This window comes from Perca fluviatilis, chromosome 2 (assembly GCF_010015445.1).
Source record: "Perca fluviatilis chromosome 2, GENO_Pfluv_1.0, whole genome shotgun sequence".
NCBI classification, from domain to species: Eukaryota; Metazoa; Chordata; class Actinopteri; order Perciformes; family Percidae; genus Perca; species Perca fluviatilis.
Window position 1 is genome coordinate 26,051,824 of NC_053113.1, and position 14,070 is coordinate 26,065,893.

Below are 14,070 nucleotides of genomic sequence, written 5' to 3' on the forward strand. Positions count from 1 at the left end.
TATGGTATTGAATTAAACGGGAAAACATCAGGCGTGCATTGGTACCACTAAACATGCTAACAAACAGGGAAGGGGGCTAAATAATTCATCAAATGTAACCAAAAGTTTAACCAAAAAAATCCTAGCTTGCACTTTCTGTCTGTCTTCCATCAGAGTGCAGTTTTTCCTTGTCTTTCATATTTGCGTTTACTATTGTGGAACTGGCAAAGACCTGGTGGTTGGTTGTGAAAGAGAAAGACAAAATTGATAGGGCCTAGTCATTTTCATAATTTCACAGCCTTAATATGAATCAAAAGTGTAATATGACATTGACAAAATATTAAACCGTTACGGTTATTTCCTTTCTTACAACACAACCACACTGTATATCAATAACTAGATAATAACCTGTTTTTTAATTCTTTATTATTTTTTTTTTCAGGTTGAAGATAGTTGCAGCACAAAAGATGACAGGGAGAATGCAGGGAAGTGCCAGGATGTCCCAGAATGCTCTACATCACAATATTTCACACGGCCCAAGTCAGATAGTCACAGCCTGGAACAATTTTTTGCTTACCACCCTCAGCAAAAGCCTAAACACCTGTCTCTACAGAGAGTGTTTAGTTGTAAAGATGGTACCAACCGCAAATGGCTAATAAACACAACCCCAATTATCGTAATTGGTTACTTGCTGTGAATACCTTGTCTGATAGGCTACAGTATTGTGGCATAGTATCAGGACTCTGTGTCGGTCGCACACGGCTAGGGGCGAATGGCCGGATGATGGGCCTATTTGGGAGAAAGTCTAGGGCTGTTTTTTAGCCCAAGTCTGTCCCTGCTAAGATATATGTGACTTTTTTGCAACGAAAATGCGGGGATTATGAAATCATGCAAGCCCCGCATATTTTTTTTTTTTCTTCGTATTTTAAAAAAATGCGGCCCCCGCATAAATATGCGGACTTTGGCTGATTATGCATTGGATTATGCGATCGCATAATTGTGTTTTTCTGGAGGGACTAGATAATACTGAAGTGACAGCAGAACTTAACCCTCAATAAACACAGGATCAAGGGTGTACAGATTCAAAAAATTAGACTTATTTGGCATGAACAATATCCCATACCAGTGATTCATCGATTTCATCATCTGAACCGTCGTCATCACTGTCTTCATCCTCTTCTCTGATTCGGCCGTACCCTGTAAAAACAAAATTTATAATTAGCAACCCAACTAAAGAAACACGGAATAACCCATTATAAGAATGGTTAAAATGACAATGTTTGGCATTTGGTCTATATGGAGAAAAAAAAGGTGCCATAGGAGAATTCCCCATTTAAAGGATGCTCTGGTGGCGCCATCTGTATTCAATGAGGCACTTGGTAGTCTATGACAGTTCCTCACCTCTGACAACAAGATATCTTTCAATGGCTTGCACCAGGGCCAGGGGGTCTATCTTCACAGGGCCGCCTTTCCACTGTTTAACATTAGTGCAATCTGGGTGTCTCTGCAGCTGACACTTGAGCTGATGTGTGTTGAAGAATTTCAGTGCCTGAGAACCCCTGGAGAGACACATTTAAAAAAACGCTTTTAAAAATATGTATCAAACTATACGGTTTCATAATACATGAAAATTTGAATATAAAGTATATAACACATTAAATAATAAAGCCACAGACCTGCTGCCATTGCCGTTGCCACTGGGGAAATCGTGCACTTTGACAGGAAACTGCTCCATTTGGCTCAGACAGCTGTTCATTTTATGCACCAGTGCCAGGTACGGACCATTCTCTGTTGGGTCCAGACGACTTACAGGCTCCATTCCTGGGACCTGCAAACCAAACAGGAGGATAAAAAAAAGGGATTCAAATTAAAATTCTGAATATTTAGCCCAAGTCATAAAATTGTTGGACAAGGTACGGTAATATAACATGTTCTAGTATCTCACCGGACAGCCAGCGAACACATGAAGGAACCTTTTGAGCCGCACGTCGCGGCTGAGCAAGTCCCTGTCGGTGTTGGAGGTCAGGTAGACCAGGAGCTGCTTCACCAGCCCACTGTGCTGGATCTCAAAAGACGACACGTCAGACTCCGATACAATACTGGAGATCTCCACCAGGCACTCCATACCACCATCCACCTGGGAAACAGAACATATCCTCAGAAAAATGTCTCAGTGCTGGCGTAACATTATTGTATACAGTCAATTTTAGTATCTATATCTCTCTAGGTTTCTCTATTTATCAATTTCTACAACGATTGTAACTTTAAGGAGAACATCTAAAAACAGCTATATTGTTATGTTATGCTTGCTCTACAATAATGGGGGACATTACCTGCAGGTTGAGCTGCTCAGTGGCTGTGCAAAGTCTCTGGAGTACATTCAGTGCAGGGTTGCTGCCATCCACATTTTCAGAGTTGAAGTAGCGCTCCACAAACTTACTTGCCTGTTCTTTGATCCAGGCTTTAATTTTGTCTCTACAAACCAATACAAAAAATACATTTCCCTGATTACATCGAGTGATCCACACATTACCCCCACAATCAATGACTATTCATTTTGCATTAACACTTTCCATCAATAACAAGAAAAATAATGCAATTTGGATAATACAGGCGTGGGAAACAGGGAAGCCCATTAACTCTCATCATCGTACCTGTTATTTGAAATTGAGTCCTTGGGAGGTGCCCTTGCCAGGCCACTCACCCCCGCTGTGCGTGAGGGCTCCGAGTTGGCATTGTTGGTCTGAGCACCCAGCTTGCCCCAGGTTTTAGGATTAAGACTGGCCAAGAAGGATGATTTGGGTGACTGAGTACTGGTAGGGCTCTTGGCTGTAAATAACCCAAAAGGTAGATTAGGAGGGTTATGAATATATCCAAGACTACAAAATGAAAAACTGGCAGCACACACACGTAACACACACAAACTTACCTTGATTGTCTACTTTATCATCATCTCTTGGGGGAGAGTATTTGGGCCTTCTGGGCCCTCTTTTAGGTAGCCGTTTCCTCTTTAAGACATCACTTAACCGCCTTCATGGAGAAGAAAATAATTACTATAATGCTCTTGGGGGGGTGAAGAAGACATCGGTTTGCCCATTCATTAAAACAATAACTGACAAGCATACATACATCAGTATACATTGAGCATATTATACATTATTAGTGTGTTTATTAAGCAATTCATGTATGCTACCATTTATCAGTTGTCAAGAGAATTTGTAATGCTAGTTGTCAGGCAACAAAATTAGCTCCAACTGTTCTTAGGTGATTCAACCCAGGCTGCAAGTGCAATTTGCGTTTATGGGAATAGTTTATAGTGTGACATTAGCACTGCGCCTGTGTTATAAACTTTGTTTTATGTCTGTAAACAGCCAAACCAAAGCAAAAGGCCACATACTCACCCCTGTGGACTGAGGTCCAGTGAGTCGTCCATGCTGTGCTGGAAGCTGGGTGAGCCCAGCTCAGGAGTTGCATTATTAGCAGATGTGGTGGATGCAGTGCTGATGGTGGTAGTGCACAAACTGGCAGTGCCACTAGGGCAAGCCTTTGGTGGACTAGTGACTAGAAAGCTCTCAGACTCTGACAGATTCTTTACCTGGTGCATCACACCTGGAAGAGAAAGGAGAAACTCATAAGAAATTGTCTAAAGCCTTCAAAATTAGCACAACACAGCAACTTCTTTCCATTTAGAATGCAATGCAAGGAAATATTCATCAACTGCAGGAGACATTTTGCCAAATTTGTAAGCTTTAGATAGGGGGGGAATTTTTTGGGGGGGTGAACCTCAACAACTAAAGCTTCAATGACTTGCATGTGGAAAATTGCAGCTTTCAAATATGACATTTCCCACCAAAGATGGCCTAAAAAATGACTTTGCTTATAATGACTGTACAATACTGTTCATCTTCAAAGCATATTGTCATGCCTTTTAGAAGATGCTCAGGCTAACACTCATCTTTAAATCACTTTAAAGGGCATCTACTCTGGTGAGCAGACAAGGTAGTACATGAGTTTTCCATAAGATTATATACTACCTTCTCTTCTGAAATAGACACTGAAAACATCAGGCAGCTTCTGCATGAGGATCTCAGCCATCTGCAGAGAACCCACTACAATCTTTAGGTCCTGGCTGGATAGCATTGAGGCAATGTGACTGTAGAAATAAACATACAAAAAAAAAAAAAAAATAGACAGACATCAATTTACTTTCAACTCAAAGAATGTCACCTGTAATTCCCTTGAGTCTTTAAAATACAAGTTTCTTTCTTCTTTTAAAGAATTAAGGTAATTTAAGACAACCTTCTAGTCCTGCTATAATTTCACAAATAAAAGTAGGCCACAGCCCAGGCACCATTACCTGGACACAGCATGGTTCCTCAGCACATCCTTCAGTAGCTCTGCATCAGCAAAGTAGATGATCCTGAGGATGGCTCTAAGGCACTTGTGTCTGACAGCAGGGCCGGCCGATGAGCTGTACACTTCATACAAGACCCCAAACAGAGTTTTGATAAAGCATTTTGCCAGCTCTGGGTCCTCCTTCATCAACTGAGCTCGTGCATCTTCTCGACGAACCTCCTGGTGACTCCCTAAAGACAGACAGGTAACAGGTCAGGTTTATTGCCTCAACCACACTGCAACTGTCACAGCTCAGCTGTCACTCAATGGAGAAGGTGTATTATACACATCAGGTATGCACAACAATTGGAAATGACATGGCAACCGACTGACTGTAGCTTGCTGCTTCGTCTCCGATAAAAGCAGCTGTAATCTCAAGTGGGAGAAATGGGCAAAGTAGCAATAATCTGGGAGACAAAAGTCCACTGACTTGCACTCAGTGAATGCATGGTGATTTACAGATTATAAAATAATAGCAGTTAACAAGTATAACTTATATCCTTATTTTTGCCATGAAATGGAGTCACTTTTGGGAGTTGCAACTGTTCAAGCCGATTACAGTTGCCATCCTACTCAGTGGAGCAGGCTAAAAATATTTAGAGTCACTATTTCAGACATCATGCGCTGAGAGAAAGTGTTTCTGGTTCCTTTTATGGTTAGGATAAAATACAATACACTGTTATCTTTACAAAAATCTGTAATTTGAAAAGATCTGCATTACCTGTATTAGGGTTGGCAAGAGGATTTGGTTTCCTCTGGATACCACGTGCAGTTCCTGTGTCTTCATTTATCTGCTGCATAGAGTTAAAGTCAATTGTGTACACACGGCCCAGGGTTGACAAGCTGATCTCATCCTCCCCGTTCTGGTGTGCTGTCTGCAGGGCAAGATAATCACCAGATACACCCAACATCAGTATCCCATACGGGTAAGCCCCATATATTTGTGTGTGTGTAAATCTTTAAATAAATGCATATGAGATATGCTGACACACTGTAAATATACTAAATGTTGCCTAGTAATGTAATGCAACATTTTAATAGACTAAATCAATTATTCATCCTTCAAAAAGTTATCTTGTAGCGTGACAGAGGTCCAGAATGACTGACCAGAATAAATTCTAATATTTTTATTTCATTGGGATCCAACATAACACAATGCACTTTCGCACTCAATGATGATTTCATCATAGACTTTGAGGTATCAACAATACAGAATGTGGGTGATGCATTCATACCTCAATGATGCGGCTGTCAATGCGGTTGTAAGGATGCCACAGTCCCCGGTCATCCCTCCACTGCCAGATCGCTCCCTCTGTCGTCTGGGCACTGCCCTTTTTCAGCATTACATCAACTGCAAAGATGCCCTCTCTAGGCAGGCAGGGCATCAGCTCGCTGTAAGAAGAAGAAGAAGAAGAAGAAGAAGAGGAGTGGTTTGAAAAAGCTACAACATTTTGTTTAATCTAAATTCAGTTTAACTATTATCAAGTGAAATAGGTTTGATTGTTCTTCAATTTTCATTGTCAATTGACAACTGTGGCAAAACAATTGTATCTGTGGTTTAAGGTCTGGGAGAAGCAGGACTAACATTTGTGACACTGTTGTAGGTACCACTTCAGTGGGGCAGAGTATATTTACAGTTTCTGTAAATTTGAGGACCATGTAAGAACATTTTTCAGGCTTCCATGTCATGTCATTTTTTTTGCTGCCAGATCAATTTAAAAAGGTCACTGCACCCAAATCACAAAACTTCTAATATTTTTGCCATATTGCCCATTCCATACTGAAAAGAAGTCAGGTAAATAGATATTACCATATGAGGGAGGTCAGTTCATAGAGCTCCTGGGGGCTCCGGGGTACCAGTTCAATCTGCTCCTGGCAGCTGCCATTTGATGCACCACACAAGAGGAAACGCAGAGTTTCTGCTATGTCTGTTTAGAAAAGAAACAGATTTCTGCCATTAGCTGCCCTGTTGCATCAACACATACTTTCACTACTACTAAAAGTCTGTTGTGACTGAATGAAAGGCACATTTTAGAGGCAGTCAATGAGATGTGAGATGATGTGAGCAGACATGAATTCAGCAAAGATTTCTCTGCTCAAGTTGAAAATGTGTTGAGATGCACCATAGAATGTCTAAGCTATAGCAATGTTTACTCGATAATTGTACAAGCCTAAGGGGCCACCAGGCCAGAATTTTTTTTTTTTTTTAAATGGCAAAGATAACGCCAAATATCCATTGGTTCCCCCTAAATGCATTCTGCAGCTGTGCGCAGCCATGAACTGCAGCGACGCACTGCCATGAGTCATCGACTGAGACAACTGTCTGTGGTTAGTTTACGTCTGTAACAGCAGGACAGTCAAGTTATCTAATCTGCAGTTGAGCAGGTGAAGTAAAGACAATGTTGTCGGTAACGTTTGCCTACCAGTAGTCTCGCACTGCCAGACCTATCTCCACAGCGCTGACAGATTCTGCATTTATAGCTGAGCTAGACCAGAGAATATCCTGTTTTACCTTTGTTGTTCTCCATGAGGTTTGCTGGAAGTGATGCATTGTAGCATTTTTTGTGGAGTGAGCACTGCCCCAGACTGTGATATAAAAATAGCCTTTACTTTAAAGTGTTAAGTTGAGAACAGAATTTGGTATCAAATACACATAACACACCTACAAATATGCATAACAGTAATGACAAGGTGTAATTCCAAGTGTCCTTGAGCAGGACACTGAACCCCGAGTTGCTTCCCGGACGCTGTATGTGGCTGTCCACGGTTCCTGCGCTTAGGATGGGTTAAATGCAGAGATTGAATTTTGCTACATTCTACTGTACGACTGTATGTGACAAATCATAAAGTTTCTTCTAAGTGAGGGGCAAGGGTGGGACCTGTCTCTCTGTGTGTGTGTGTGTGTGTGTGTGTGTGTGTGTGTGTGTGTGTGTGTGTGTGTGTGTGTGTGTGTGTGTGTGTGTGTGTGTGTGTGACTCACTCTGTTTCATAAGCTGGACTGCCAGGCAGGGGCAGTTTGAGCACATCAGGGAAAACATGCGCACAACCATGATAAACATCCCCGAGCTGAGAACAGGAGGGGTCACTACCAGCAGCTGCTGAATGTTGGTCAACAGGTCCCGTGACGCCACCTCCTGCAGCAGGTTCTGTTGATTTAAACACACACATGCACATTAGCTGGGGTGTTTGACTGCAAATGGAGGAGAAAATACAGAAATGGCAAAACAATTGATACAAACCTCCTCATGTTGAAAGTTGTCTACCAATCTGGCGAAACAGAGGCATGTGCTTTCGACTGACTTTTTATCCTGAAAGAGAGTTTAAATAATATAGCCATTAGTGATTTTTTACAATAGGTTATCCTGAAATAAATGACTAAATACTATTCTAAGCACCAATTTATAGAGGTCATGATACGGTGGATGTATAAAACACTGAAACTCACTCACTAGTGAACTCCAAAAACTACATGGCAAAACTACATTTTGTGCCAATAAAAATCAGGCTGGGTGACTTACAATCTGTTTCAACATGAATAGCCTACTGCAGCCACTAGTGCAAATGTGGCATTAGGAACTCCTCAGACATCTTGTACAAACTGAGCCCAAATAATAATAATAATAATAATAATAATAGACTATTTTGTAATTTAAGAACAAGCAACATATACTGGCTACATTTAATGATGTAGTTCCTGTCAACTATGTACATTTACAACATGATTCCTTTTCGAATGATTGACCAACACACTATAAAAGTGGTAAAACGTCTCTAAAAATACTTTAATTCAGTTCAAAACCATGACTTAAGTTATAGTCATAAATTAGAAAAGCTAATTTTTCTCTCAGTTTTGGCCCTCCAACTAAAGTAAACCACTGATGTATGATTGTTCATAGCACATCACACAAAACGGCTGCATTGTTTAATTTCTGTTACAAGAAATATGCAGAAATATGAAATTTATTTTTACACAAAGAAAATGTCGATGAGATTTGTACTGTGTAATAAGCTGTGCTGAAGCACAAAATATGCACCATTTCACTGTGTGAATTTGTAGAATACAATACGAAAACAGCATGTATTGATGGTCAGCATTTTTCACAACATCTACATATCTATATCTAAATATTCTCCATTTAAATTGACAACACTTTGCATTTAATTATAAGTCAAGACACGCTCCCCAAGCCATGTTCCATCTCCTACTTGACCTAAATGCATTTAAGATGCTGGCCGTTTGTATGGTGAAAATTACAAATTCACATGTATTTCCATTTTTTATATACATTTTGCAAGCCAGTATGACTAGTATACATTTTTTTCTCAAGTCATATCCAACACAGGCCTTGCACATCATTGATGTGGGAAAATAGAGAAACCCCAACAACGTTTTAAGAAAACAAACTTGTTTTCTTATTTCTAACCATGTGTTTATTTTCTATTTCATTTCTGGAATGTGAAACTTGTTCCAAGAGGAACCCCACTTGAGCCAAACCCTTGCTGTGATGGTGTTGCATTTTATAGTTCATTATCTGACGTGAGAAAAACGCACCTGATGTGTGAGTCTCTGAGTCAACAGTGGCAGAGAATCAGCAACAAAGTGGAACTCATCCGGAGTAATGCTCTGGCAGCAGTTGGCTGCAATGGCCAAGGCATTCCTCTGAGCATTGATGCTAAAGAACTCTAGGTAGAGGAGGCAGTCAGCAAGCCCACCCTGTGACGGATGAAATGATAACATATTGCGGTGTATAATTGCGGTTAAAAAAATAAATAAAAAATAAGACAGGGCGATTTAAGGGTATGACAAAAAACACACTTACAGCCTGCAAAATGGCTTTGCTGTGTCGCCTTGACAACATCTCCAGGGCAGTCAGGGCCTGCTCTGCTACGTCAATGAACTGGATCACCTGAAGCTGCACACAAGAAGGTGTAACAAGGCATTAGCATATTAAAAAGCCACCGTTGCGAATTAACAAGTGATTAGGGACAGATAGAGTGCACAGAGTCTCACCTTCTCCAGGAAGACAGGAATAGCATCGACCACCACAGCAGAGGATCGAGGGAGTGCCTCCATCATATATGTGAGTGCACGAGAGGCATGATTCATCTGTGTGCAAAGACATGCAAAAAAGCAGTGGTATTATGAAAATGAATGACTCAAACAAAAGACAACTATGTTTAGAGAAATACAAGTTCATCATACTCACAATATCAAAGTTATGCTCCATTTGTAACAGTGTAATCTGTAAAAGAAAGTTTAGAGTATAAATATGGAATCAGATAAGTGGTAGTCAAATATCACAGACGAAATTTTACTATTTTTTTGTCTCCATTTTCTATTAAAATTTATTAGATTTTTATATTGCACAAAACAATATGTGCAATCCAGCAAAAAAAATAAAAAAAAATAAAAGACTAACCAAAGCGGGCACCACACTCTTGACAGGGAATCCTCCAAGTGTTTCCTCATTGCCCATCACCAGCAGCTGGCACATCTCAATCGCAGCTTGGAGCTGCTGAGACTCATCACCTGTGGCCTGCAGGCCCTGTAGTAGCTGCTGAGCCTTGGAGCCTGGATAAAGGGGGGGGGGGGGCAGAATTTGTCAACCATTATCTAGAGTTTACCAAACATAAAGAACACTGATGTTAGGGTAAGATGATTGTACTAACTCGCTCCACTGCCGATAGTCCTGTGAAACAGCTGTGACATGCGGGGTCCGAGGGGCCCAAAAAGATGTGGGGGGAGACCCCTGGCCTCCAGTAGGGCTATAGGGACAAAAACAGTAAGGTTTAGAGAGCAACTACAAAAAAAAGCCATAGCATCAAAACCACCGATATATGTACATACATGTATGCCCTAAAATATAGTGACAGTTTACAAATGATGAATCTTGGTAGGGATTGACTAGAAAATCTGAGGGGGATTAATATACCTTGAAGCCTTCCCATTTCAGAGTCATCAGACTCGCTCTCTCCAGAGGTGGTCATGCCCACAGCTCCAGCAACCGAGCTTGAAGCTGGACACAGAAACAATATTAAAATCATAATTCATAGTGAAAATTAAGTTAGATAAGAAATAAGTCTTTCAAGTTGATGATCTAATTCGTTTTTAATGAGGCCATGAGGAAAAGCTTAAAAACCCCTGTGGGCATGAAGAGATTTGATTTCCACACAAATTTAGTATATATATATATATATATATATATATATATATATATATATATATAATGCATATAAAAAAGGACCGATGCTCGGTCAAAAAATAATTGGAAAAGTGGCATCATGGGTACCTGAAGCCCCTTGTGATGCCTCATCAGTGCGAGCGGCTGACGAGTTGGCCCCATCCTGGTTGTTGTCAGAGTCGGCCATTTTCTCCTGTCGGCGAGCGTCGGCTGCCCCGCGCTTGCCCAGGCCTGAGCCCCGCCGACTGTGATACGAGTAAAACCAGATTGACAGTATGAGTGACAGCAGAGTAATCACAAAGTACAGTGCATTCCAAAAGCTAGTTATCCTGTGCTGGCTGTTTTAAAAAGGCTTAAAATTGCTTGTGTGGAGTCGAGTTTTACATAGAAAACAATAGGTGAATTGATTGTCACTGTTAACTAATACTTTGTTTTGTACTTGAGACAGTAGACTTCTAAAATCTGAAAGCTATCGGTGCTTTATTAGTGCTATGAGTTTGATGCCGTTTAAACTCTTGAAAACATACACTCTGATGCCAGTTTAATATTTTGTACCCTTAACTAAAACTAATGCAGTCTAATACAACAGCCCTGCAATAAATCCAACATTCATCAAGGTCATAATGCATGTTTTTTTTATTATTATTTGTAGTCACTTTGGGACTATAGTTTATGGAGCTGCTTATATTATTATGGTGGTGTTTCTATTATAAAGTCTACCCTCATAAGTGTGCACAAACCATGAAGATTAAGACTCCCAAAGTTCATGTATTTTTTTTTTTAGGCATCAATGTTTACACTACATTCTACATTAATGCTACGTTTACACGTGGCCAGCTATTTTCATAAACGGACATTTCAACCTCTCAGTTTTCAGAAAAGTGTTCGTTTATATGTACCCGTGTATATATGCCGTCAATGCAGTCAAGAGCACGCCAGACCTGTAGGTGGCAGTGTAACGAGAATCTCAAGCCCACGTTAGCCAATCAGAATCCCAACAATAGCAACAACGGCAATCAATCACGTCCTCTTTCTCTCTCTCGGCTGCCTAAACCTCCGTTTGTCTCAGTTTACATGCAAACGAAGTTTTCCAAAATCTCCACTTTGGCCGGAGTTTTTAGAAATAATCGTTTTCTGTGATAAAAACGGGGTTTTCGTGTAAATGAGAGGCCAAACCGCAGGAAAATATCTGCGTCTTCCCTTCGTGTAAACGGGGCCTAAGTCATCACTGTGATTTGTACCTGGTGCTGGCACAGGAGCCCGTGGTCTTCTGGCGTGTGCTCCGCCGAAAGCTGGGGAGCTCTGCTGGAGGAGACTCGCTGCGCTTCTTAGTGGATTTCCTCAAACCTACGGTGGAAAAAAGGTGACATATAACCCACCTGTGGACTAGGCACCAACACTGGTATCAATTTCTTTTGACTGGGATAAATTCTTAGAACAATGTAAATCAAAACCGGTGTGATTTGTCGTAATGTATAGGCCAGATAATATGAAACATTTGTCATTTAGCTATATTAACTATTACAGACATTTACAACAACTTTCAGATAATACTTGGGTTAAATGATTAAACACAATAGCATACTTGGCTGTGGTACCACAATAGAAAACATCCCTCCATATCATAATTATTGCACACAGGTCTTTAAAAAAAAGAGCAGTCTAATGCTGAGTGTTACTTTTCAATATAGTAAAGGCGCTAGGGTTGCCCGTTTAGAGCCCTGTACCACTGACTAGATGGATATTAATAGTAACCCAACCCATGGCCCTATGACAGGACAACCTTCATGCTAGATCTGTGACTCATAATTCAGTAGTACAAAAATAACCATTGAGGGGGTAAAGACCTATTGAATTAAAGATATAAGAACTATTGTTTCTTTTTTCTACTTCATTTGACCTTACCTTTGAATTATAATAGGTCAAACAGTAATCCCTCACACACATGACAAGTTCCCCAGAGATTCCTTATAAAGCTCAAACTATCTAGAGCCACTCAATACAATCAAAGATTTTCCTATTGTTCAGGTGGCAGTAACATTCAACATGATCAAAAAGGCATTGTGCAATGTAAAGCCATACAGAATCACTGGAACATAAGCAAACTGCATTGTTTATGCTTACTCACCATTATAGCTAAAAGTAGCGAAATCTGTGTGTGTTAAAAAAAATTATAGGCTGACAGATGAAGATATGGAGAGAAAGAGAGATGAAGTTCTTTCCTCTTGACAGAAGCAGCTTATGAGTCCTTTCCTGCCCTCAAACATACCCCTGGTCAGCTGGTGTGCCAACAAGCTAAGCCAATTTAGGAGAGGTCTCTCCATTTGGGGCTAGTGCCCAGGGCACAGAGCCCACCTCAGTTTCTATCCGTTCACCTAGCTAGAACAGCCTGACCCCACACTGACATGAACAGCTTACACTCACTTCACCATTCAATGCATTTCTCTCCTATTCTCATTAGGGATGGGTATTGAACCTCAATACTTATTAAGGACTGACTAAAGAGTTGCTGTAGCATTGCATATTCCTAATTTCCAGGTACCAAAATTTAAGTTTTTTTTTTCTCTGGTCAAATATTGCCTTTTTATTTTATGTATTTAGTTACTACAGTATTTTAGTTAGAGTTCCTGTATGGCAGTTTGTGTTAAGAAAAAGTTTAACACTGATGCAGTGTTAATAAGTTTGGCTTAGCAAAGTATGGTATCTGACAAAGCATCTTTGGTACTGGTACTAGAGCTTGACGGATAGATATGTTAATATGATAATTTAGAGACACAGTTGCCATTACATAGTTTGTCCACAAAAGAGCACTGAAAAAAATAAATAAATAAATAAATTAAAAAAAGTAAAATGATTATATTGTTTATAATTAACACTTATCCTGTGCATCGAACTGGCTTTGGTACCAAGCCTCAGCTTTTATACTGCTGCAGTAATTGAACATTTTCTAATAATACCTGCAAAATTCACAGATATTAAAATTGGAATGCAATGCTAATAGGCTTAGGCGCTTTCTTATATTTTCAAATCATCCAATTGTGGTTACTCAAATTCGCCGATATGCAATCTGATCATTGAACACATAATTGGACATAACATATGACTATGCAGAGCGACCTCAACTTTAATCAATCAAACTGGCGACACTGGCTTGGCTGTCCTGCCTCCTGTTTGGCTGATGAGCAACGGTAAACGTATTGCTATATTTCCGTTTGACAATGCTTCGGTGTTGCTGATAGTGTCTTGCTTCTGTAGCTCAACACTTATATTCTTCACTACAGCAGCTAATTATCCACTTTACATTTAAAGTAACACTAGTTCAATCAATCACTCATAGCTCTCTCCTTTCAGCAACTTTCTCGCTAATATCACAGTTTTCCCACACGCTATTAGCTCAGATAGCTACTTTGGTGAGCGATGGCACCTCTCTTTCACTCTCCGTCGATCGGCGTGTCAAATGTTTAGCTATTCCTCTGCCTCCTATAGTGGTAATTGTATATGTAATAACTGTAGT

General features: G+C 40.3%; 1 protein-coding gene across 14 annotated transcripts in view; it reads right to left on the bottom strand.

Moving 5' to 3' along the window:
- trip12 (thyroid hormone receptor interactor 12) overlaps nucleotides 1–14,070 on the bottom strand; it is a 46,580-nt gene that overhangs the window by 10,529 nt on the left and 21,981 nt on the right. For 11 of the 14 annotated variants that reach the window (XM_039783956.1, XM_039783913.1, XM_039783999.1 and 8 more), the window contains 24 exons: nucleotides 11,798–11,903; nucleotides 10,665–10,801; nucleotides 10,308–10,391; nucleotides 10,045–10,140; nucleotides 9,795–9,946; nucleotides 9,582–9,617; nucleotides 9,386–9,481; nucleotides 9,195–9,287; nucleotides 8,927–9,088; nucleotides 7,614–7,682; nucleotides 7,355–7,520; nucleotides 6,185–6,302; nucleotides 5,610–5,766; nucleotides 5,096–5,249; nucleotides 4,337–4,565; nucleotides 4,014–4,132; nucleotides 3,381–3,588; nucleotides 2,909–3,009; nucleotides 2,634–2,808; nucleotides 2,313–2,454; nucleotides 1,925–2,116; nucleotides 1,656–1,807; nucleotides 1,381–1,538; nucleotides 1,103–1,176 (listed from right to left, as the gene is read on the bottom strand). In XM_039783956.1, the coding sequence (XP_039639890.1) occupies nucleotides 1,103–1,176; nucleotides 1,381–1,538; nucleotides 1,656–1,807; nucleotides 1,925–2,116; nucleotides 2,313–2,454; nucleotides 2,634–2,808; nucleotides 2,909–3,009; nucleotides 3,381–3,588; nucleotides 4,014–4,132; nucleotides 4,337–4,565; nucleotides 5,096–5,249; nucleotides 5,610–5,766; nucleotides 6,185–6,302; nucleotides 7,355–7,520; nucleotides 7,614–7,682; nucleotides 8,927–9,088; nucleotides 9,195–9,287; nucleotides 9,386–9,481; nucleotides 9,582–9,617; nucleotides 9,795–9,946; nucleotides 10,045–10,140; nucleotides 10,308–10,391; nucleotides 10,665–10,801; nucleotides 11,798–11,903 (3,176 nt within the window). The remainder of the gene's footprint in view (nucleotides 1–1,102; nucleotides 1,177–1,380; nucleotides 1,539–1,655; nucleotides 1,808–1,924; nucleotides 2,117–2,312; nucleotides 2,455–2,633; nucleotides 2,809–2,908; nucleotides 3,010–3,380; nucleotides 3,589–4,013; nucleotides 4,133–4,336; nucleotides 4,566–5,095; nucleotides 5,250–5,609; nucleotides 5,767–6,184; nucleotides 6,303–7,354; nucleotides 7,521–7,613; nucleotides 7,683–8,926; nucleotides 9,089–9,194; nucleotides 9,288–9,385; nucleotides 9,482–9,581; nucleotides 9,618–9,794; nucleotides 9,947–10,044; nucleotides 10,141–10,307; nucleotides 10,392–10,664; nucleotides 10,802–11,797; nucleotides 11,904–14,070) is intronic. The other 3 variants (XM_039783981.1, XM_039783973.1, XM_039784006.1) reach the window with 1 other exon arrangement.